This window comes from Prionailurus bengalensis, chromosome B4 (genome assembly GCF_016509475.1).
Source record: "Prionailurus bengalensis isolate Pbe53 chromosome B4, Fcat_Pben_1.1_paternal_pri, whole genome shotgun sequence".
In the NCBI taxonomy this organism is placed as follows: Eukaryota; Metazoa; Chordata; class Mammalia; order Carnivora; family Felidae; genus Prionailurus; species Prionailurus bengalensis.
In genome coordinates this window covers 74,781,599-74,803,167 of record NC_057358.1, presented here as the reverse complement: position 1 = coordinate 74,803,167, position 21,569 = coordinate 74,781,599, and the positions used below count along the sequence as shown (strand labels likewise).

The window sequence follows — 21,569 nt, the reverse complement described above, 5'->3', positions numbered from 1 at the left end:
AGTCTATAATTTACCATATTCCTCCTGTAAAATTAAACAACTTTTATTTATTTTTAAAAAATGTCTTTAGGGGCGCCTGGGTGGCTCAGTCGGCTAAGCATCCGACTTCAGCTCAGGTTACGATCTCGCAGTTCGTGGCTTTGAGCCCCGCGTCCGGCTCTGTGCTGACAGCTCAGAGCCTGGAACCTGTTTCAGATTCTGTGTCTCTCTCTCTCTCTGACCCTCCCCCGTTCATGCTCTATCTCTCTCTGTCTCAAAAATAAATAAACGTTAAAAAATGTCTTTAATATTTATTTAGTTTTGAGAGAGAGAGAGCAAGACAGAGACAAAGTGGGGGGGGGGGGGGTTGGGAGGGGCAGAGAGAGATTGAGAGAGCCACAGAATTCAAAGCAGGCTCCAGGCTCTGAGCTGTCAGCCCAGAACCTGATGCGGGGCTCAAACCCACAAACCGTGAGATTGTGACCTGAGCCGAAGTCGGACTCTTAACCGACCGAGCCACCCAGATGCCCAAAATTTAAAAAATTTTAAATTTGATAATTATGATTTTGTTCAATATTACATTTGAAAATTTGCGTCACATTATCACGGTATTACTTGACTCACAGTAACATTTTACATATTTAAATTCAATACAACCACGAAATAAAACTATTTACTTAAACAGTATAATTCTCCTTTCATAGAAGTGGCTTTGTGTAACAAGTTTGATTTCAAACTGGCATTACCATTCCGCTCGTTGGCCCCCAATGCCCAGAGACAGGCACATTTCAACTCATTTCTGTAACGAATATTTTGTAACCAGCTCCCGAAGTTTGCCATTTCCTTTACCCTTGTAGAAATTCTTTAAAATGCATTAAACAGGGATACTATTTTTTGTCTGGTTAGATGGAATCCATAAGTGGATCCACTTTCTGGCATGTCCGCTATCAATTTCTCTGAAAACAAGGCCTTCAAAGCAGTGCCCAAACCCTGAGTCGGAATACTTCCCTACAGTTGACCTTTAAGCCAACAAACACAATCCATAATGTTTGAAACATTTCTAGAAGGCAGCCTCAAGTCGCCTTTAGTTAGCTTGCTCCTTTTTCTATTCTAAAAAAAAAGAAGAATTTGTATAAGAATGCAAAAGAATGTCTTTAACTTTATGGAATATTTCTAAGAATATCTACTGAACCTTAAACCTTGTTTCCACTGAACAGGTGAAAATTTGGGTGCTCAGAGAATGGTAGCACTTGAGAAAAAGGCCTTAATTCGTTTATGTAGAGAACGTACTAGTTCTTGAAATTTCCATCAAAACCACTGGTGAAATGCTATAATGTGCATCCCTATTTCTTTTCCAAACAGGTATATTGTGAGGTCTGCCTTACACTCAGATGCACATCAATGCTTGCAGGCAATCCAGATATAAGTTTATTAAGTGCCCCTGCCCCTTTCTTTTACATGGAGCCCATCTGTGAAAAATGTTCTCTTCACATTTCCCTTGGCCAGAAGCTAAAATATTTAAAAGTATTAAGCAATTTTCTTCATAAATGATGATACTCCTTAACTTCCAAGTGTCTGATCCCTTATAACTGTAATTCTGTAATGCTCAGAATTAAGAACAATCTAATTTTCAGTATCAGGGCACTATATGTCATCAGCTTCACAGGAGTTGTCTGAGGAATCGTGAGGTTCAGCCCACGGAAGATGTCTGCGATCCGTCACTCAAAGATTCATCCATAGCTCTAAGTCATTCAGCTTGTTATTCTTCAGTAAGATTATTGCCTTCTTCAGAATACCTATGGCTTACAGATTTAATTTGAACACTCAATTTTTAACTTATTTGATTTTACATTTTTATTACTTCTTACACTGAACTTATTTTTATTTGCGTTCTCCTATACTGTACATAAAATGTTTCATGATACCAATATTAGTATTAACAATAAAATTACAGAATGATGTTTAGGATTCTTCACAGTTTGTTTTGCTATTAGGTTATATTCCACCAAGGAAGGACAAAGTCTTGCATTCAAAGGTCATTTGAAAGAAATCTTTTGTGTGTGTGTGTGTGTGTGTGTGTGTGTTACCAATCACACACTTAGGTTTACTTAATTTGTTTTCAGTTTCAGGGATTGCCCTTTTTTCCCCCTCTTTTTGACTTAATTTACTTTCGGAATATGTAAAATAATTACATGATTCTAAAGTCAAAACTATATCAAAAGGTTTACTCAGAGGAGTCTCTCTTCTAATCCTACCCCTGATCCTGGTTCCCCATCTCCACCCACCTATAAGTAACCATTGTTATTCATTTCTGGATTATTCTTTAATGTCTAATTTTATATAAGAAGTAGCTATGACAAACATGGATGGAACTGGCGAGTGTGATGCTAAGTGAAATAAGCCATGCAGAGAAAGACAGATACCATATGTGTTCACTCTTATGTGGATCCTGAGAAACTTAACAGGAACCCATGGGGGAGGGGAAGGGGAAAAAAAAAAAAAAAGAGAGGTTAGAGTGGGAGAGAGCCAAAGCATAAGAGACTCTTAAAAACTGAGAACAAACTGAGGGCTGATGGGGGGGTGGGAGGGAGGGGAGGGTGGGTGATGGGTATTGAGGAGGGCACCTTTTGGGATGAGCACTGGGTGTTGTATGGAAACCAATTTGACAATAAATTTCATATATTAAAAAAAAAAGTAGCTACGACATATACTGCTCTTCACCTTGCCTCACATAATGTATTGTGATGATCATTTCATAGCAATGCAAAGAAATATTCCATAGTCTGTATGACTATGTCTACTATGTACTATCAGTTCCTCTCTCTTAACGGCATTTGGGATATTTACAGTCTTTTGCCATTAAAAATAATGCCACAGTGAATAACCTTGTGCATGTATCATTCCAAATTTGTACAGATGTACTTTTAGAATAGATTCCTAGAAAATGTGCTTGCTGGGTTAAAGGGTGAATGCATCTATTTGTAATTTTGCTAGATAGTACCAAATTCCCTTCCTTGAGGGCTAAATCATTCTACACTTTCAACGGTGGCATATCAGTATGTCTCTTTCCCCTGTCCTTCGGCAACAGTGTGTTCTCAAACTTTTGGATTAGTGCCAACACGGTAAGAAATGCTACCTCAGTGTAATGTAATTTGCTTTTCTTTTTTTGAATGAGCGGAGTATGTTTTACTACTTTAAGGGACACTTGCATGAATTTGTTAGCTATGTTTATGTCTTAGTATCTATGTATATGTGGCAAATACATGATTTATGTCTTTTTATTTCTAGGGGTTCTTTATATGTCAGATTAACTTTTTCCCATGGCTTAAGATGCAAATATTTTGTCCAGTGAAACCTTTGTCTTTGGCCTTACATGTGGTATTTGAGTCATGCAATTTTTAAAAAATATTTATGGAACAGAATTTATGTCTTTTATTGATTCCAGATTTTGAGACACAGAAATGCTTTCCTACTCATGTTTCCTTCTATTATTTTTAAGGTTTCCATTTTTGTTTGGTTTGGTTAACTAATCCATGTGGAGTTTATCCTACTGTGCAGCATAAGCTATGAATCCAATTTTACCCATGTCCAAATGGTACCTGGATGTCTCAGCAGCGTTTATTACAAAGTCCATTTCTTCATTGTTTTGCAATATCTTTATTATACATTAAATTCCCTTATTCCTGGACTTCTATTATGTTTCAGTAGTGTATCTTTCTATTCATGTACCAGTTCTACCCTTTTAATTATGAACGCTTCGTTGTATTTCAAACGTCTGGTAGGACTGGCCCCTCCTCATTGCTCTTCTTTTCAGGGCTTTTTCCTGGCAAGTTTTGTTTATACAAAGATAAACCTGTTTATTAAAAAAGTTTCATATGAACTTAGGAATTGATTTATCTAACTAAAAAAAAAAATTTGTTAGAATTTTTATTGGAATTATATTAAATTTGCAAATTAAGGTATGTCTTTCATTTGTTAAAGTCTACTTTTGTGTTCGGGGGGAGTATTATAACGTTTCCCTCACTGGTTTTTACATATTTCTTATTAACTTTATTCCTAGGAATCTTGTAATTATGGCTGCTATTGCAAATGGGATGGGGAAGTTCTCTTCTACGTTATTGTCTCTCTCTCTCTCTCTCTCTCTCTCTCTCTCTCTCTCTCTCTCTTTGAGTTTATTTATTTACTTTGAGAAAGAGAGAAAGCTGGGAGGGGCAGAGAGAAGGAGAGAAAGAATCTCCCCAGCAGGCTCCATACTGCCAGCCTAAAGCCTGATGTGGGGCTCGAACACCCCACAAACCGCGAGATCAGGACCTGAGCTGAAATCTAGTCCGGCGCTTGACCCTCTGAGCCACCCAGGTGCCCCACTTCTACGTTATTTTCTACTGGTTCTTCCCTGTATGTATGATGCCTACCAACTTCTGTAAATTGCTCTTTTATCCTGCTACCTTACTGGATCATCTTTTTATTTACAGTAGTTCTCCCATTGCTTCGCTTTCATTTTCTAGACACACTGTCATATTATCTGCAATTCTCATACATCTAATTGTTTCCTCTGTATCAGTTCTGTGGCAAACACCTCCAACCCCATGTTAGATGTTATAGTAACAGTGGGCATCCTTGTTTTGTTTCAAACATGAGCAGAAATGCCTCCTGTGTTTTCCCATAAAAATAATAAGATGCTGGTAAGCAAGATGCTTTATGATATTAGGAAAAAACTCTTTTATTCCTCTTTTCAAAATTAGTTTTATTAGAAATATACCTTGAATTTTCTCATATATTTTTCCAGAATCTATGGAGATGATCACAAGACCTTTCTTCTTATATATAATAACATTAATAAATGTATTAATGTATTTTTTAACATTGAAACATTTTTGCATTCCTAAAACAATTTCCACTTGGTCATGACATATTGTGCTGTTTGATTCCATTTGCCAATATTTTTTTTGCATCGATTGGTCTGTAGCTTTTTTTTTTTTTTTTTTTGGTCTGTAGCTTTATATTTTGTATAACCTTCATCAGATTTTGGTTTCAATGTTATATTTATTTCATTAAAGAATTTTTGAAGTGGTCCTTTTACTGTGCTTTGGAATGGAGTTGGGATTATAATTCTTTAAAGAGTCCTATTTGAAACATCTTGGATACTTTTTAAGGAGATTTTTAAAAAATATTCTATCCAGTATTTCAATTGTTTTCAGCAGATGGCTGAATCAATTCCTTCTTTTTCCGGGAGGAAAAAAAAAAAGTCCACCTTTCTTTACCTTACTTACCCCTAATCCTTTAAGGCTCTGTTCAGTTATAATCTTCTCTAAAAAGCCTTCTCTGAGCCCTCCAGTTTGTGCTAAATTGTCCCTTTTCTGGGCTTCTATTGGGTGGCATTTATTCTTGCATAGCTGCATAATACTGAAATAATTCATTAATATTATCATTATCTTCCATTAGTCAAAAGTTTCTTGTGGCAGGAGTCCTGTACTGCCTCCATTTAAAAAAAATTTTTTTTAATGTTTATTTAATTTTGAGAGAGAGACCAAGTGGGGGCGGGGCAGAGAGAGGGAGACATAGAATCCTAAGCAGGCTCCAGGCTCTGAGCTGTCAGCACAAAGCCTGATGTGGAGCTCAAAGTTGCAAACCGCGAGATCATGACCTGAGTTGAAGTCCAATGCTTAACTGAGTGAGCCACCCAGGCTCCCCTTGCCTCCGCTTTTTAATTTCCAGTGTCTAGTGCTAAACACACTGCCTGAAAGTTAGTAGGAGCCTTAATAAATATTTCATGAACTGACCTTTGATCAGATCCCCCCCAACACACACACACACACACACACACACCTGTTTCCTCTCAAGTTCCTACCTTTGTTAATGGCTTCTCAATTCACCTAGGAGCATACAGAAAAAATCTAAGAATCACTGTTGGCAAACTGTACCCTCTCATCTTCAGCTTGTAGTCAATCACTCAGCCCTATTAATTCTAACCTAAAGTATTTCAAATTCACTCTTCTCCCTTTATATGGCCACCACTCTAGTCCAAGTCCCCATCACTTCTTGCCTAGATCACTTAATTGCTATTTTTCCTATTTTAGTCTTTACTCTGACCCTTCTATAATCCATTCTTCATCAGAAACTCAAAGTGATCAGGGGCGCCTGGGTGGCGCAGTTAAGCGTCCGACTTCAGCCAGGTCACGATCTCGCGGTCCGTGAGTTCGAGCCCCGCGTCCGGCTCTGGGCTGATGGCTCAGAGCCTGGAGCCTGTTTCTGATTCTGTGTCTCCCTCTCTCTCTGCCCCTCCCCCGTTCATGCTCTATCTCTCTCTGTCCCAAAAAATAAAATAAAAATAAATAAACATATAAAAAAAAAAAAGAAACTCAAAGTGATCCTTTAAATACATAGACATGATTATGTCACTTGCATAAAACCTATCAATAGCTTCCTATTCTTTTGGGATAAAGTTTAGAACCCTTAACATGTCCACCAAGACCCTGCCTGATTTGGAGCATCTGTTCCTTTTTGGCCTCAACTTGTGCCCTTGGTCTCCTTATCATTCTGGCTTCTTATTCTTCTTCCAATTTCGTAAGCTTTTTTGCTCTCACAGTCTTTGAATACTCTTGTTCATTTGCTGCAGTGCCCACTCCCTTCACCTCTGATCCATAGCTTTTATCTGGTTATATCCATTCATTTTCCAAGTCTGTGCTCAGGGAAGTTTTCCTTTACCTCCCAGTGTTATAGAGGCTCTCTATTGAATGACCATATTACCCTCCATACTTTCCCTTTATAGAACGTTGTCTAGGCATTTGGGTGATTCTTTATCTAATGTTTATTTCTGACACTAACTATAGTTTCCCTGGAGGCAGGGACCATGTTGATCTTATATTCAATTGTATCTTAAGAATCTATAATAAGGAACAGCACATTAATACATTAATAGAATTTAATAAGTATTTATTGAATGAATGGTTGATTGATGCATGAATGAACACAGAACTACTTGCTGAACGCTGAGCAAGAAGCCTGAAGGAACAAATTCTCCATTTCTCCCCTAGGGGGAGACCTACTCCTACTAGAAATAGCATGGACCTCAAGAGAGCACAAAATCATGAAGTTAACAGTTAGTAAGCTTCTTAAATCCCTGAAATTGATTCAGAGAATCCAATCATTCCTTGCTAGTAGAACTCTCCAGATCAGTCTGGACCACCCAGTGGTACCATAAGAGTGAGCATTTCCTGTGTTAAACAATCTTAAAATCTCTCCTGCTAGTTGTCTATTCCAGTCTTGGTTTGCTAGGTGATTTAGCTGTAACTGATCACATTCTTGGAAAAATAGTATCTATGTGTATCTAATTTATATATTATCATTAACATTGTTATTTGTATTTTTACTGCATTCCCCCCTTCCAAATCCCTCAAGCGTTCTTTCTCTGTGAAGTCTCAAAATGTCTTAAAATTATTCTGATAGTGTAAAATATTGGTAACCTATAAGGCCAAAGTAATTTTCAAAAAGTAGTTATTTGTAAATTTCCCTGAGCCTTTGGGGAAAGTTAAAGGGAAAAAATTAAAGAACAGTGTGAATATTGGGAGCCTGTCTGCCTCTGAGCAGATTCTGAAAGAAGTCCTTGTTTAATCCTGATGACATGTCTTGGGAGACTACCCCTGCTGCACATTAATTCGGTTCTTTTCTCTGCTGAACTACTTTCTCTTGGACAAGGTTTAAGTGTATAAAAAGCTTCAGGAGGCTTATATTTCTCTGAACTTGTTTTTTCCTTTGCTCTATTTCCAAAGTTCCTTTTCAAATTTCCCTTTAAATGTAACTTCTGACATCTTTCTCGGGATCAAGGACCAGTACATAGAGGCATTCTACTATTCCTGTCTTTGGGAGGTCAGTTCACTTTAGTTCAATCCTGTTTACATTTATCCAATACCTACCGTGTGCTGTGGGGAAGGGAGCAGTGAGTGCAGGAAATCTAGATCTGTGCCTTAGAGGCATTTATGGTGCAACTGGGAGAACTAGACAAATACAAAATGTTACAAAGATGACATAGATAAGAACCAACATTTCTATAGCTTACAAAACCACCTTTCACAAATGTGATCTATGTTTTGTGAAATTAACTCTTGGGGTAAGTGTTGTTACTCTTGTCCTGTACAGATGAGTAAACTGAGATTTAGGTAATGTAACTTGCTTAGACAAGCAAAGTAACTAGGACTACTGTCAGAACTGGAAACTTAGTCCCTATGGCATTTGCAGATTATGATGTCTCTAAAATAAGAGATATGCAATAAACAATAGCTCTCAAAACTGAAGAAATTCAAAGTAAAGAGAAAAACACTATTATATTAATGAAGCAACACTATTTTTCCTAACTAGTCTGACACTTAGATCTTATTTTTTCTTACCCTACTTTGTTAATTTTGACTGATCCCTTGTCTCTCCTTGGCTCTTAGGATATCACAAACTTCCTTTTGGTTCTCCTCCTCTTCCCCACCCCCTCCCCCACTTTGGTGACAAAAGCTCATTTGAAGAAATTACTTCTTACTTAAGTCACCTTTCTCTAGGAAGCGTGTCAGGAAAACTTTGCATCAACATTAGCTGAGTGGCCCCTGAAGAAAGATGAGTCCTTTTCAGACAGAAGAGGAAGAGATAAGCTCTGGCCAGAAGCCAGAAAACTGTTGTGAAAGGCTTTGGGTTACCACTTACAGAAGCTGCAAGGCAGAATTCCTCTCCCCCAGCACACTGTCACTCTAGAGGATAGCACTCAAAATCAGGAAAACGTTTGGAGCCAGCAGGTGAAGAGAGGAGTTTTTCACTCCAAGAAAAGGAGTTGCACAAAAGCCTGTGCCTGTTAGGTAGCCGCCAAACTCAAAAAGTAAGACACCCAGATCTGTAACCTGGGACACTTCAATGGCACCTACCCAGATACCGGACGCTAATACATGTTGAACAGCAATGGCATCAATCGTTACAAGCAAAACAGCATTATCAAATTTCTAGTTACGTTTATGCCAAGGTCTGAAAATAGGAACACTAGTTGTACTGTCAATCAACACCATCTAATGAACACTTCTTGAGAGCAGGACTGGAATTAGCAGGGAAGAGAAGACAACATAATGACCTAAAAGTCGTATGAGAGACACACAACACATTTAAAACAAGCAAAAAACAACTCATTTGTAATCAAAGCATGAAGATCACAAATAACAAACTAAAATGTATAGGGATGGAGCTGGAATGTTGAATGCAAAATTCACGGATGTGATCAAAATGCCATCTTGGTTTTTGGCTTTTACCATCTTTTAAAGATACGGGGAAGGGATAATCTTCCCCTGCAATTTTCCCTGAATGGAAAATTGGGCAGATTCCCTGACTTTTTGGTTCGTTCTTTGATAACTGACAATCCTTTAAGTAAGTCACTTTAAGTCAAGAAAGAGTCTTGATTTGGTATTTAGAATGTTTCCAGTCCAAGATGGCAATCAAATACTTCAGTCTTCATTCTAAGCACTAGTTTAAGACTTCTCCTCCCCCTTCCCCCACGTAACGCTTCTTGTGGCTGGTGGCTGCCTGCCTTCAGCTTTCTCCTTAACTTACCTCCCACCCCACCCTCCCCCACCCCCCAGCTAGCTGCTGTTTGACTTGCTGTGTACAAGTGGGAAGCAAGACAGCTCAGGGATATGACAGATCTGTACTACCTGGGTCAGGCAGATGATTTAAGTTGAAATTTTCCTGTAGGGTACTTTAAAGGTTCTTTGCAGATTGCTCTCATCAGAGACCTCTCACTCCAGTCTCTTTGGCCTAAATAGATCCACATGGTTGCCTCTGACATCTTCTGTGTATTCTAGGATTCCTATGTTTGTTCACCTCTAACTTCTGGTCACTGGGTCTCTCCACACCTCTAGACAACCCTTTTTGAGTAAACCAAAGGCAACACCATGCTGACTGTCTTCTGTACGGCCCATATCTGGTCTTGGAAACATTCACACATTCGTCACTGCTATTGAATCTGGGAGTGCTGCAGATCCCACTGCAGCCACCTCCGTTTTGTGGCTACTGCCTTTAAATTTTAGGCAAGAGCTGGTGCAGGCCACTGTGTTTCACAACTGTGGGAAACAGGTGCCAAGCTCTCTGGTCCCACAGAAATCCCTCTCTGTGCTGGAGGACAAGGATGCAGCACCAGCACTATGTCTCCCTCTGGGTGGGAAGGGAGTGGGAACAAATTGAAGAAGCAAATTGTTCCTCAAGCAGAAACAAATTGTTCCTCAAGAAACATCTTCACAGACCCTTCCCCTCTACTATTCTTTTGACCTTACTCTGAAGTAGAACTGTTCTTCACCATTGACTTTGCACGTGAAACCTTTATTGAAATTATTATCCTGAATTGCAACTGACTGTTTGCAAATCTATATCCAACCCCTGAAAATAAGGGAATGTGTTTCTCCATCACTGTCTTCCCTGCACTGTGAGCCCTGAGCCTGGAACAACATAGGTGCCGGCAAATGTTTGATAAATGTATGAATGAATGGACCTGAAACTTCCTTTGGTTGTGCAGTGGATTCTCAGAAACATTATGAAATAATCTGCATAGATGGCCTATGCGAGTCTCCCTGGGAGACAAATAATTCTATATTTATAAGATGTTGGGAGTTTCGCAGAGTTTATACACCTCAAAATTTACCAGTGAAGAAATTTTGAGAAATGAGACAACACCGGGAAAAATTCATATTTTTCAAGGACGAAATGGATAAATAAACATGAGATAGTTCAATTTTTAGAAAACTTATGGGATGTCAAATCAAAACTTCCCCCCAAACTGTGAGAAGTGTGGATATTATCTGAATGGTTTAACTAAAAACCCTAAAGCTGAACAAAACAACAAAGAAAAAAATGATTTAAAATAATTGGCGAAATGTTACTGTGTTAAATATAGATGATGGATAGGAGTTCATCATACTATTCTCTCCAGTTTTTTCAGTATGCTTGAACATTATATAATACCAATGACATTTAAAAATTGGAAGCTTGGAAACAGCACTGTCTTTACCTTGCTTTAGAAAGGAGGCAACAGAAGAAGCAAAAATGGAATGGAAACTATGTAGACTTTGGCATCCCATAATTAAGACTTCAAAGGTCCCATTAATATAGTAGTAGTATGATAGTCATAAAACTGTACTCGTTTGATGAAAGTAAAAAATTTTGGAAGCAGGAACTTTTGCTTAGGAATTAAATAGATTCGGAATTATAGAAATGGAAGGATATTCAGAAATGATTTCAGCCAATGCTCTCACAATGAGAAAACAGATGCCCAATGAAATGGAATGAAATAACTATCAGTCTCAGAGCCAGGACAAAAGCTAGACCTTCTGTACTCTGGGTACAGGATGTACTCCACCATCCTGGGTAGTATATGACATTGAACAAAAGCAGCCTGCAGTCACCATCCCCTCAATAGGTCAGTTGTCTGAAGCTCATTCTCCACTTAGAGAAAGCTATGGATGGTGCCAAGCAGAGCATCACTTTACTGGATCTAGACACAGGGAGACTTAGCACACCTGGGCCCACTGCATGATGCAGTGGAATTTATTACACATCTGACTCTCACCTCATTAATTCCCCAGCTAAGTAGGATTCAAGGGGATTTGGGGGAGAATATACCATTGGGGTATTAATGTGAGTCACACAGTTCTAGACATTGGGATGGGAGTTTGAGAGGTACTAACTGAACCGAGGTTAGGTTTGACAACACATGTAGTGGCTTGATTTTTCTATGATCTTCCCTGCTGGTGGCCAGGAAGGGTTTAGGTTCACAGGATGAACTTCCCCATTTGTGATTAGCACCAACACAGGTATCTCTTGCCCTTGTGTTTGGAGATTTAACAGTCTCTAGAGCCCTAATACAAATTTCTGGTTTAGAAGCAATGGGCACAGAATCAAACTGTTTCCATTCACTGAATTTGATCAAATGCTTTAGAGCAGCTTGCAGGAGAGGGGGGAGGGGTCTAGCCTCCTTCAAGCTCTCCTAAGTAAATCTATGAATTAAAAGCAATGTAGTTAATATGTAGCTACAGCTTCAAGTCAACTCCCCAGAACCCCTCCCAATCAGAGAGCTACCCCTAAACCCTTCTTCCATAGAGCTGTCAATGATCAAAGCAGCCTTTAATCCCGACCAAAGCAGCCCTTTCTTTAGAGTATAGAATTGGTGGCTTACAAGGCTGAATGTTGCCTACTTTCAAAATGATTTTTTTTTTAATGTTGCCAATATTTGCAACTTGGAGGATTCGCTTGTTTAAAACAACTGGGTATCAGCTTCTTTGGAAAAATTGAACAACCTCACCACAGCAGAGTGGCAGAAGGTGGGGGACACATTCCTGCATGGCAAAAATCTTTTGAGTTTGGAACGCAGGGGAGGCTCACTCCTCAGACAAGGCGTGAGATTCTCCAGTTCACCATCCCCTCATTGATGTTCATGAACTGTCTGGGCCCTGCTTTATTCTCAAACTGGTTGATGCTGCTGCTTAGAACAAGCTTTGGGGAGTAGGTGTTGGGCTGTTCTTGGTTAAACAGGCAGCCAGGTAGATCACAGCACTTAGAGTCAGCCTGTGCAGGCTGCTTCACTGTACCTGCACCACTACGTGCTGCTGGCTTCCAATGTTTATGCTTTTGCTTGGGAAGGACATCACTGAGACGCTGCAGCATCTCCCTGGCTGGGAAGGGTTACTGTCAGCGGGTACGTCGTTTTCAGTCTTCGACATTTGGACTGCTACGCCTCTTAGGCGGTTGTTTATCTTCGGTATAGTTCCCTTTGAGGAAGGGTGGACACTATCCAGGAGGTTTCAGAAAGCACACGTTTCCAATATTATGAATAATGATGGAAGTCTCTTTTATTTTCCAAAGACACTTCTTACTAACAGTTTAGTCTCCTAAGCAACCGAACCAATGTAGCAAGGTTAGAAATGAGGTGCCCAGGCCCGATCTCCGCTGGAGACCGTGGGAGGCAGCGGAAAGCACGGAAGGACCCACTACAGGCCTGGTCCACATAGGGGCGGCCCCACAGACTCGGCCCAATAGCCGGGGGCGGTGAGCTTTTTGCCTAGAGCTGCGGACCCAAGACCCCGGGCAATGGCCGACAGCGCTACATTGCGCCGGCGCACAAACCCTCCGGCAGGGAAAGAAAATAATCCGTTAACTATGCCTGGGTAGGACGGAGGCTGCCTCACGACTCTGCGCAGGCGCCCCCCGCCTGCAGCCATTGGCCGGTGCGCAGGTGCCCCAATCGCTCTTCACATCCTGTAAACAGAGGCCAGCTGGAGACGCCAACTTCTGTTTCCGGGTCACACCTTGACAGCGGCTTTCACCGCCCAGCTCTGCCCCGAGGTTCGGTGAGTGCGTCCCTCGTTGCGGGCCTGCCTGCAGCCAGGTTCCCTAACCCGTGGCACTACGCCCAGTAACTCCTCCGTTCCCCGCTCGGGTTTCGTTAGCCCTCGCGGCAGAGACAGGTTCCCGGCCTTGGGGAAATCAGGGAGGGGGGTGGTTAACCTCCGGGGCTCCACCGGTGTAGGTTGCGCGACCCTCTTTCACCCCTCGTTCCGGGAGACCTGCCGGGGTTGCTGCGATCTTTTCGGATCCCATGCGCAAAGTGACACCACACGTCCTCGCATTTCGTGTCCTTGCCCTTCGGCCCTTTGCCTCGGCAACACGTAGCGGCCGCGAGCTCTCCCCCTCAGCAGGTGTGGTGGGGTTGGGGGCGCCTCTGACTAGGCTGAGGGTCTCTCAGCTCGCGCGGAAGCTGAGGCGTCACTAGCACCAGAGCTGTTGAATGTCGCCTCTCTTCCACTGTGCTTCTAGCATCGCAGTAGGATACCTCTTGGTGTTTTCTTTGGATCCGAAGTGAAAGAAAATGTGGTAGAGAGGACTCTTAGTTCCAGCAGAGGAAAGGGGCCACTTGGGGTCAAACCGCGCACGGGCTGCTGTCGGAAGATAGGTCAAGTTTACATTGCCTTGACCCTTCCCGACAGTGCATATCGTCAGTGTGCCCCGAAGTTTCACTCTTTACCGGGAACTTCGATGCAGCAGCAGAAGACCACTGGTCATACCCTGACTTAGGAGTTCTTAGCCTAGAGTCCCAAGAACGCCTCGAAAATGATTGCAGGGTTTATCCATTGCCCAGAAACGGTTAACAGAGCAAGTCCAGTCTAAGCCTTCCACTTTAGATGCTCTGTCTTCTGCCCCCTTTCTTGGGATCTCTAGTTCAAATGCACCGGCTGCTTTTTTTCTCCTTTCGCCTTGCAACAAAGAAGTGTAAGATACACACCCTTGTTTCTGAGTTTAGTGGCTGTTAGATTAAAATTATGTCAAGTCTAAATTATCTAGAAAGTTGCAGAGAGACATATAAACAGGTGTACATGTAAGCTTATTCATTCGTAATAACGTAGGGGAGAAGAATGCCTGATATGAAGTATTGATACCTATGAATTGAATATTTTAACTTGCATTCTATTAATACTGTATACAGTTTAAACAGATAAATAGTAAAATAGAAACTATTCAAGTATAAGGAGATACTTCATTACAAAAAGCAAAATTTACATAATTTGAAGTGACCAAAGTCATTTTAGGTTTTTTCCCCTTAGTCTAAGTCATATACATAACATTTTTGATTATGAAAGTCTTGAATTTTTAAGGATCTAAAGTAATAATTTTTACATTAACTCAACAAATATTTATTGAGAAACTGCCATGTGCCAGGAGCTATTATATTTGGGGCACCTGGGTGGCTCAATCGGTTGAGCGTCCGACCTCAGCTCAGGTCATGATCTTGCAGTGCACCAGTTCGAGCCCCACGTTGGGCTGTATGCTGACAGCTCAGAGCCTGGAGCTTGCTTTAGATTCTGTATCTCCCTCTCTCTGCCCCTCCCCTGCTTGCTCTCTCTCTCTCTCTCTCTCTCTCTCTCAAAAATAAACATTAAAAAAATAAAAAAAAAGAAAGTAACACTATATTTACCCCCAAGGAGCTTATAGTTTAATAGGAACACTTATTCCTAAGCAGTTACACCTAGAGAGCTGATGCTACATAGTATATCTTCTCTACAGTTTTTGATATATGCCTTTTCATGGAAATGCTCCACCTTGTTTGTTGTAATTTTAAATGTTTCCCAACTAGTATATGGCTCTTATATAGCCAAAACTTCTATCAGTTAAATTTAAGTACATTGCATTATGTTCTTTTCCATGCTAGAACCCTCTGTCATATTGTGGTTTGAACATATATTTGCCCAAATCTATTTCCAAGTTGTCATGAATGGCCAATTATTAAAATTTTTAATTCATTTTGCACTCTTAAATCTGCTTGTTTTCCTGTAGCTACAAACATACGTCGTTGGTGTGAACTTTGATTTTTTTTCTTATATACATGACTAATTAGACTTTTGAGTTTTTTGTTTTAGAATACCACTTCAAATATTTCCCACTTTTTTCTTTGCTGAAGACATTTTAAACTGTTTCACAGATGTCTTGCCATTGTTAACATACATGTATTTGTTCCATAACCTTTTCCCTCTCTTCTCACAGGTATCGATCACTTCTTAGCCTTTAGTCAATCAACCGGTATTTATTAAATACCTACTTTTGTGAGCCTCTGTGGCTGGCCTTACGTGGACAATAATATAGAAGACAGGGACCTCGCCTTCTAATTGATTACAATTTAGATGAGAAACAATATGAACATAACTATACTGCAGGGCCAACTGTAACAACTAAGCTAAAGGTGATGCTGATCGTAAAGACCGCAAAGTCCAGAGGAGGAAAAGAATGTTTTGTGGCATTTTCTGCCCTTAAAAAATATCTTCTTCCTTGCCTGGTCTTGTTTGTAAGCGACACAGAGCTCCATAAGGGTCCTGGGGCCTCTTGAGGAAATCTTGTTCCAGACTATTCAGAGAGTAGAATTGAGGTGCTGAGGGTCAAAACATTTTCGTCCAGGTTTACCCACATCCCTGAACGACTATTATAATCTATTTCTCTGTGATTAAGAAAAAATATTAATTCATCATTGACCTCTTTGAAATCTACTTTTACTATTGGGAGGGCCTCAGAGAACTAATCCCAGGGACAGGTATGCTCAGTGATATTGTATATGCCTAAAACTTCTTTGTTTCAGGCAGTTTGGAGCATGTGAACATACTCTGAGCCTTGATGAGTTCCAGTATGTGGTATATTATGCAGAGCATTCAGAGCAAATACTCTCTCTCAGAGCGCTTAATCCGAACAATCGCTGCCATTCGTTCCTTCCCACATGATAATGTAGAGGACCTCATCAGAGGGGTGAGTGTGCTGTATTGATGGAGAGTACTTTGGGAGGTGAAGCGGGAAGGTTCCTGGGGAATCGTGATAGATTACAGATTTGCAGCATTGACTCAGCGCAAGATGACAAGGAGTTTTTACAGTCCTCATACATGTATTAACTTGACAATGCAAATACATTTTCCTTGTGTTTTGCTTCCCTTTCCTTCTCCCTTTCACTTTGTGCATCTGATATTTTTCTTCAGGAAATATGTTCTGGATGACCCTAGTCTCACGTTCTTTGTAAAATCTCTGTCTGGATATGATGCATATGGGATCCAGCAAGCTCAGAGTCTCCTACACGTGTTCTACTAAGGGAGGAAGGAGACGAGCAAAGCAGAAGCAGTTTTCAAATCCTTGTGGTTTATAATAATCACATAGAGAGATATCACTTGCCGTCTATCTTAACAACAGCTACCACTTTTAATTCTGTAAGGAATGTCAACCTTTAAATGCAGGGTAATTTTTGACTTAAGAAAGCATCTTAACATCTTTAACCACTGCCATTCAGCGATTGTTATACAACTGGTATCCTAGACAGTCTTTGAGATCTTTTCCTGAGTATTATTCCTGCTGAAGAGAAGTTACAGGGTAATTTTTTGATCACTAGAAAATGCATCCAGATGGTTGCTGTTGTACATTTCTTTTCAACAACAGTGGAATCCTTATTTACCGCCTGGAGCTCTGTAGCTGCTTCGGGGTTGTGTGGTGCAGCTTTGAGAAGGAATAGTCATACAGCGTTAACTTGTTCTCAGCAAAAGTGGTACCAGAGGATTCAGCAGTAGGAAGTTTGTCACGTTCTAATTCTAGCTCTGCTGCTGAGTCATTCGGCGACTTTGGTCTGACTGTGAGATCCCCATCTCCTTTCATCACATTTGAAAGAGCCATACCTCCGGAGGCTAGGTGGCAGAGAATGCCCGTACTCAGAGGCTACTTTGAAGATGTTTATAAACAAAAAGATAACGTTAAGATGACCTTACTATTAGTGATGGTCATCCGTTGAATGACAAAGAGGGTGCCAGGTCTCCTGGTTTCAGTCTGACCGACTCACTTTCTGGACTTTTGTAGAGCATGGCGGCCGTAGAAAGTGGATGGGTTTTCCAGCTTTCCTGAGTGGTGAGAAGTTTCCCATTGCTTTTGCACATAAGGTTATGTCCTCAGTGATGCCTAGATGGCCATCGGGCAAGTTACCTTGTGGAAAAACTTAGTAACTTGATCTAGGGAATTGATAGCTTCTTTCTTTCATCTTCAATGTGTTCCCTCAGTTTGGATATTAGCATTGTATTATTTTAATATGTAGTAGAAACCGAGACTAGTAGTATGTTTCCACTACAGTCAGAGCTAGAGCCGTCTTCCACCCTGGACTCAGTTCTGAGTCTCATCCTACTCAGTGAGCCAGAGCTGAGCACGCTGACTGAAGTTTCCTTGTGCCCGTAGGGAGCAGATGTGAACTGTACCCATGGCACACTGAAGCCACTGCACTGCGCCTGCATGGTGTCAGATGCTGACTGTGTGGAGTTACTCCTGGAAAAAGGAGCTGAGGTAATGTTTTTAACACTGTCGCGTTAATGAGCCACTACAACTTGAGCTTCACGTTTTCTTAAAATTTCTGTCTCTTCTCCCGTCCCTTCCCACCTTCTAGCCCATGGTAACATTGGCATAGCCAATATCAAAGCAGAATGTAATGGTAAATATATATGTAGTGATCCAAAGGATTTCATCCTTTGCCTTTCTTTCTTAAGTTGTCCCGGGCTCCAGGAAGAGGGAGTTTTATCTCCCCTTTTTCTCTCAGCCTTCTTTCTGGAGTTGTTTGCATTTCCAGTCAGTGCTCTCACGGCCTGTTGACTGTCCAGTAGCTCTAAGTACCGAGGCCCCTGGAGTGATTAAATCTAAACCATTTGACACCTGCTACCAGACATGCACTTCTAATACCACTGTTTCTGGGGGATAGATGTCATTAGGTAACCCATTCCTCAGGATTGGGCTACTTGTGCTAGTTCTGCCCACTAATTATTTTCCGTTTATTGTATCCTGTTCCTGTCTTCTTTCTGACGTACCTTAAGATAAGAAACCTAGATTAATTTATATCGGCATCAGCAAGAAGCAGCATGGTATAATGAAAGGTTAAAAGAATAGACTCTGGAGCCAGACTTCACGGATTTGAATCCCAGCTCTATCACTTCCAGCTGTGGGACTTTGAACAAGTTACTTAAGTTTTCTTTGCCTCGGTTTCTCCATCCGTAAAACGGGGGTGACAATGGTATCTTCTTCATAAGGTTGTGAAGTGTTTAGTACACTGGCATGTAGTAATTGCTAAGTAAGTGTTTGTTAAGTAAATAAGCAGTTTTGACTGTGTAAGCAGTCTGGAAGTTGCACGTGCTGAGGCGCCAATTGGTGCTGAGGAGCACCATCCACCCAGCCATGTTGTTCTCTACTTGTCATTATCTGTTACGTAACTCTTGTGAGTGACCCTGAAATGAAAGCCAGTGATTTAATGTCAGTGATGAAAACTATCCCCGGGGGCGTGGAAAGTTTTTAGCTAATTAGAAAGTTGAACTGAGTTAAATATATCAGCTTATTTTTATTGCATTTTATGGGGGAAGATAATATGTTAGTCTTAAGTTTGGGTTTTGAAGTCTTTATTATAGGGAATGTTGATTTGTAGCAAGTCAGCTGCTTTTGCAGTATTGCAAGGTTGTGCTCTTCTCTTCACATGCCTTTATTGAGGTTCTCTTATGACTGCACGGCATAGTTTTGCAAGGGGCTGATCGGATTAACAATTTGAGCTTCTCGGTATGGTTAAAGAACGCGGCAAAGCTATATGGGTGGAGTTTGGCCTCATTATTTTTCAATCTGGTCGCCATCAGCCACAGGTTAGAGTGAGTTGGGATAAGTAAAATAATTCAAAACCTTTACTCTGGCTCATGTGTTGAAACTACTTTCCAATAAATATCTCCCAGAGTAGTTACAAGGATTTAGACTTCATCTTCTCTTTCTTTACCCTTTACCCCATGGTAGAGATCCTAGTGAATAGTAAAGAATGTAGCAGAAAAACCCTAAATAATGCAGGCCAGCTGATCAGTGCACGTAATAGAGTGCTGGTTGTTTTGAGACTGCTCTCTTCCTATTTGCTCCGAAGCTCCTGACATCTCTCCGTCTCGATCACCAAGACTCCCTGGGAATTGCTTGTTGATTCTCATATTCAGAACATGACAGAGCGCAGGTCGTGGATAAACACATGCAAGCTTCTTTGCCCACCCATCTTCCTCTCGGTAGTCTAGCTACTGTCATATAGTTCCTCCGTCTTTACAGGTGAATGCCCTGGATGGTTACAACCGAACAGCCCTCCACTATGCAGCTGAGAAAGATGAGGCTTGTGTGGAGGTCCTCTTGGAGTATGGCGCAAACCCCAACGCGCTGGATGGCAACCGAGATACCCCACTTCACTGGGCAGCCTTTAAGAACAATGCTGAGTGTGTGCGGGCCCTCCTGGAGAGTGGGGCTTCTGTCAATGCCCTGGATTATAACAACGATACCCCGCTCAGCTGGGCTGCCATGAAGGGAAATCTGGAGAGCGTCAGCATCCTTCTTGATTACGGAGCGGAAGTCAGAGTCATCAACCTAAAAGGCCAGACGCCCATCTCCCGCCTGGTGGCTCTATTAGTCAGGGGACTTGGAACAGAGAAAGAAGACTCTTGCTTTGAGCTTCTCCACAGAGCTGTTGGACACTTTGAATTAAGGAAGAATGGCACCATGCCACGGGAAGTGGCCAGAGACCAGCAGCTGTGTGAAAAACTGACTGTTCTGTGCTCAGCCCCGGGAACTCTAAAAACACTGTCTCGCTATGCTGTGCGCCGGAGTTTGGGCCTCCAGTATCTGCCAGATGCAGTGAAGGGCCTTCCACTGCCAGCCTCTCTGAAGGAATACCTCTTACTTGTGGAATAGGCTGGAGAAGTTGTTTGCACCATCAGGCAGGCAACTCTGGGTGAGATTTTTCCCTGTGGTACTGTCTCTTTGTCTTGGAAAACAGGAAAAGCAGTTGTTCCTGTTGTGTGGTTTATATTTAGAGGCAACATGTCACAACAGTCACCTCCACACCACCTCCGCTCCCCAAACCAAGCAACCAAACAAACAAACAAAAAAATCCCTCACTTTTGTTTTCTCTTTATTGCTTACTTGGCTTTTTATATTGCACCCTGCAAGCAAAGAGGTCTCCCCCTTCCCCCCTCCCCCCTTTAGGGAAAAAGTCAACAATGCAACTGAATTCTCTAGGAAGATGAAGAGTATTTAAAGAGTGTGTGTTTAGTTTTCCTTTGGGAACATGATTAACATTTCAGAAGAATCCCTCTAGAAACATTTTAACTGGTCAGTGAAGAAGTCTAAGAAAAGTCCAGCTAACAAACGTGGCCCAAAGGTGAAGATACTAAAAGCTCAAATGGTGTGCAGATTCACAGTTGGGCTGGATGATATTCCTAGAGTGCCACGTCATGGAGCATTCAGAAGGGACTGGCCCCCTCTCACCATCAAAGGAAACAGCGGTCTTGGCCTCTTTTCCATGGGTGTGCCTGAGGGTTCCAGTAGTTCAGCAGTGTTATTTCAGAACTAACATTTTCTTACTGCTTTCCACATAGTAGAAGAGGTAGCAGGTTCTGAGCAGTCCTAAGAACTTTTCTAACGCAGTTCTTTCTCTTGGTGAACGCCATTTTGCTCCAATGGGCTTATTAGCAGGTGCTCTTGCACCTTAGATGAAGGTGTTTACTCTAGCAGGGAAGGAGATGGGCTGGGCTGCCTTTTCCCATGGGTCGTCTTCATTTCCCTTTAGGGAATTCACGCTACTAGGGTTCAGAATTATTTTCCTTTCAGTTGTTTTGGCAACTTTGATTTTTACGGATCTATACGAGACATTGGGGGAGGCCAGCGAGTGGGGGAAGAGCATTATAAGAGCTGCTTTCAAGCTGGCCCACCTACTCAAAAAAGAACTGTTTTAGTGAACCATACCTAGTCAATGATACTCTTCCTTTTCATGTCCCTAAACTAGATCAAGTTGTTATTATCTTGGATGACCCAGATGCAAATTTGAAAAACTTTTTTTAAGTTGTTCGGGAACTACAAATAAAAATGACTGCAATCTGCTGACACAGCTAATTCGAAAAAACATGTCTGCTTTTGCCCTTCTGCCATTGGTGGGTTTTTTTTGTTTTTTGTTTTGTTTTGTTTTGTTTTGTTTTGCTCACTTAAAAAAGAAATAAACACTTCTAAAAGCAAGTTTGGCAGTT

General features: G+C 41.3%; 1 protein-coding gene and 1 pseudogene across 5 annotated transcripts; one reads left to right on the top strand and one right to left on the bottom strand.

The window, feature by feature from the left end:
* Window positions 1-619: 619 nt before the first annotated feature.
* On the bottom strand, window positions 620-12,710 carry LOC122473610 (annotated as a pseudogene).
* Window positions 12,711-13,219: 509 nt separating this feature from the next.
* On the top strand, window positions 13,220-21,558 carry ASB8 (ankyrin repeat and SOCS box containing 8). Of its 5 annotated transcripts, none has more exons than XM_043563774.1 (4): window positions 13,220-13,337; window positions 16,116-16,275; window positions 17,731-17,835; window positions 19,606-21,558. In XM_043563774.1, the coding sequence occupies exons 2-4, from the start codon at window positions 16,147-16,149 to the stop codon at window positions 20,236-20,238; spliced, it is 867 nt and encodes a 288-aa protein (XP_043419709.1). In that variant the 5' UTR covers window positions 13,220-13,337; window positions 16,116-16,146; the 3' UTR covers window positions 20,239-21,558. The 5 variants fall into 5 exon arrangements, with proteins under 5 accessions (XP_043419709.1, XP_043419708.1, XP_043419710.1 ...); XM_043563773.1 differs by having other exon boundaries at window positions 13,228-13,337; window positions 16,112-16,275; XM_043563775.1 differs by lacking the exon at window positions 17,731-17,835 and having other exon boundaries at window positions 13,228-13,337; window positions 16,112-16,275.
* Window positions 21,559-21,569: the final 11 nt, after the last annotated feature.

Excerpts from the sequence above, each read along its gene's own strand:
- ASB8 (XM_043563774.1), top strand. The coding sequence starts at position 16,147 with ATGAGTTCCAGTATGTGGTATATTATGCAGAGCATTCAGAGCAAATAC. Across the intron at positions 16,276-17,730 it reads TAGAGGACCTCATCAGAGGG|GGAGCAGATGTGAACTGTAC; the intron begins GTGAGTGTGCTG and ends TTGTGCCCGTAG. Across the intron at positions 17,836-19,605 it reads TCCTGGAAAAAGGAGCTGAG|GTGAATGCCCTGGATGGTTA; the intron begins GTAATGTTTTTA and ends CCGTCTTTACAG.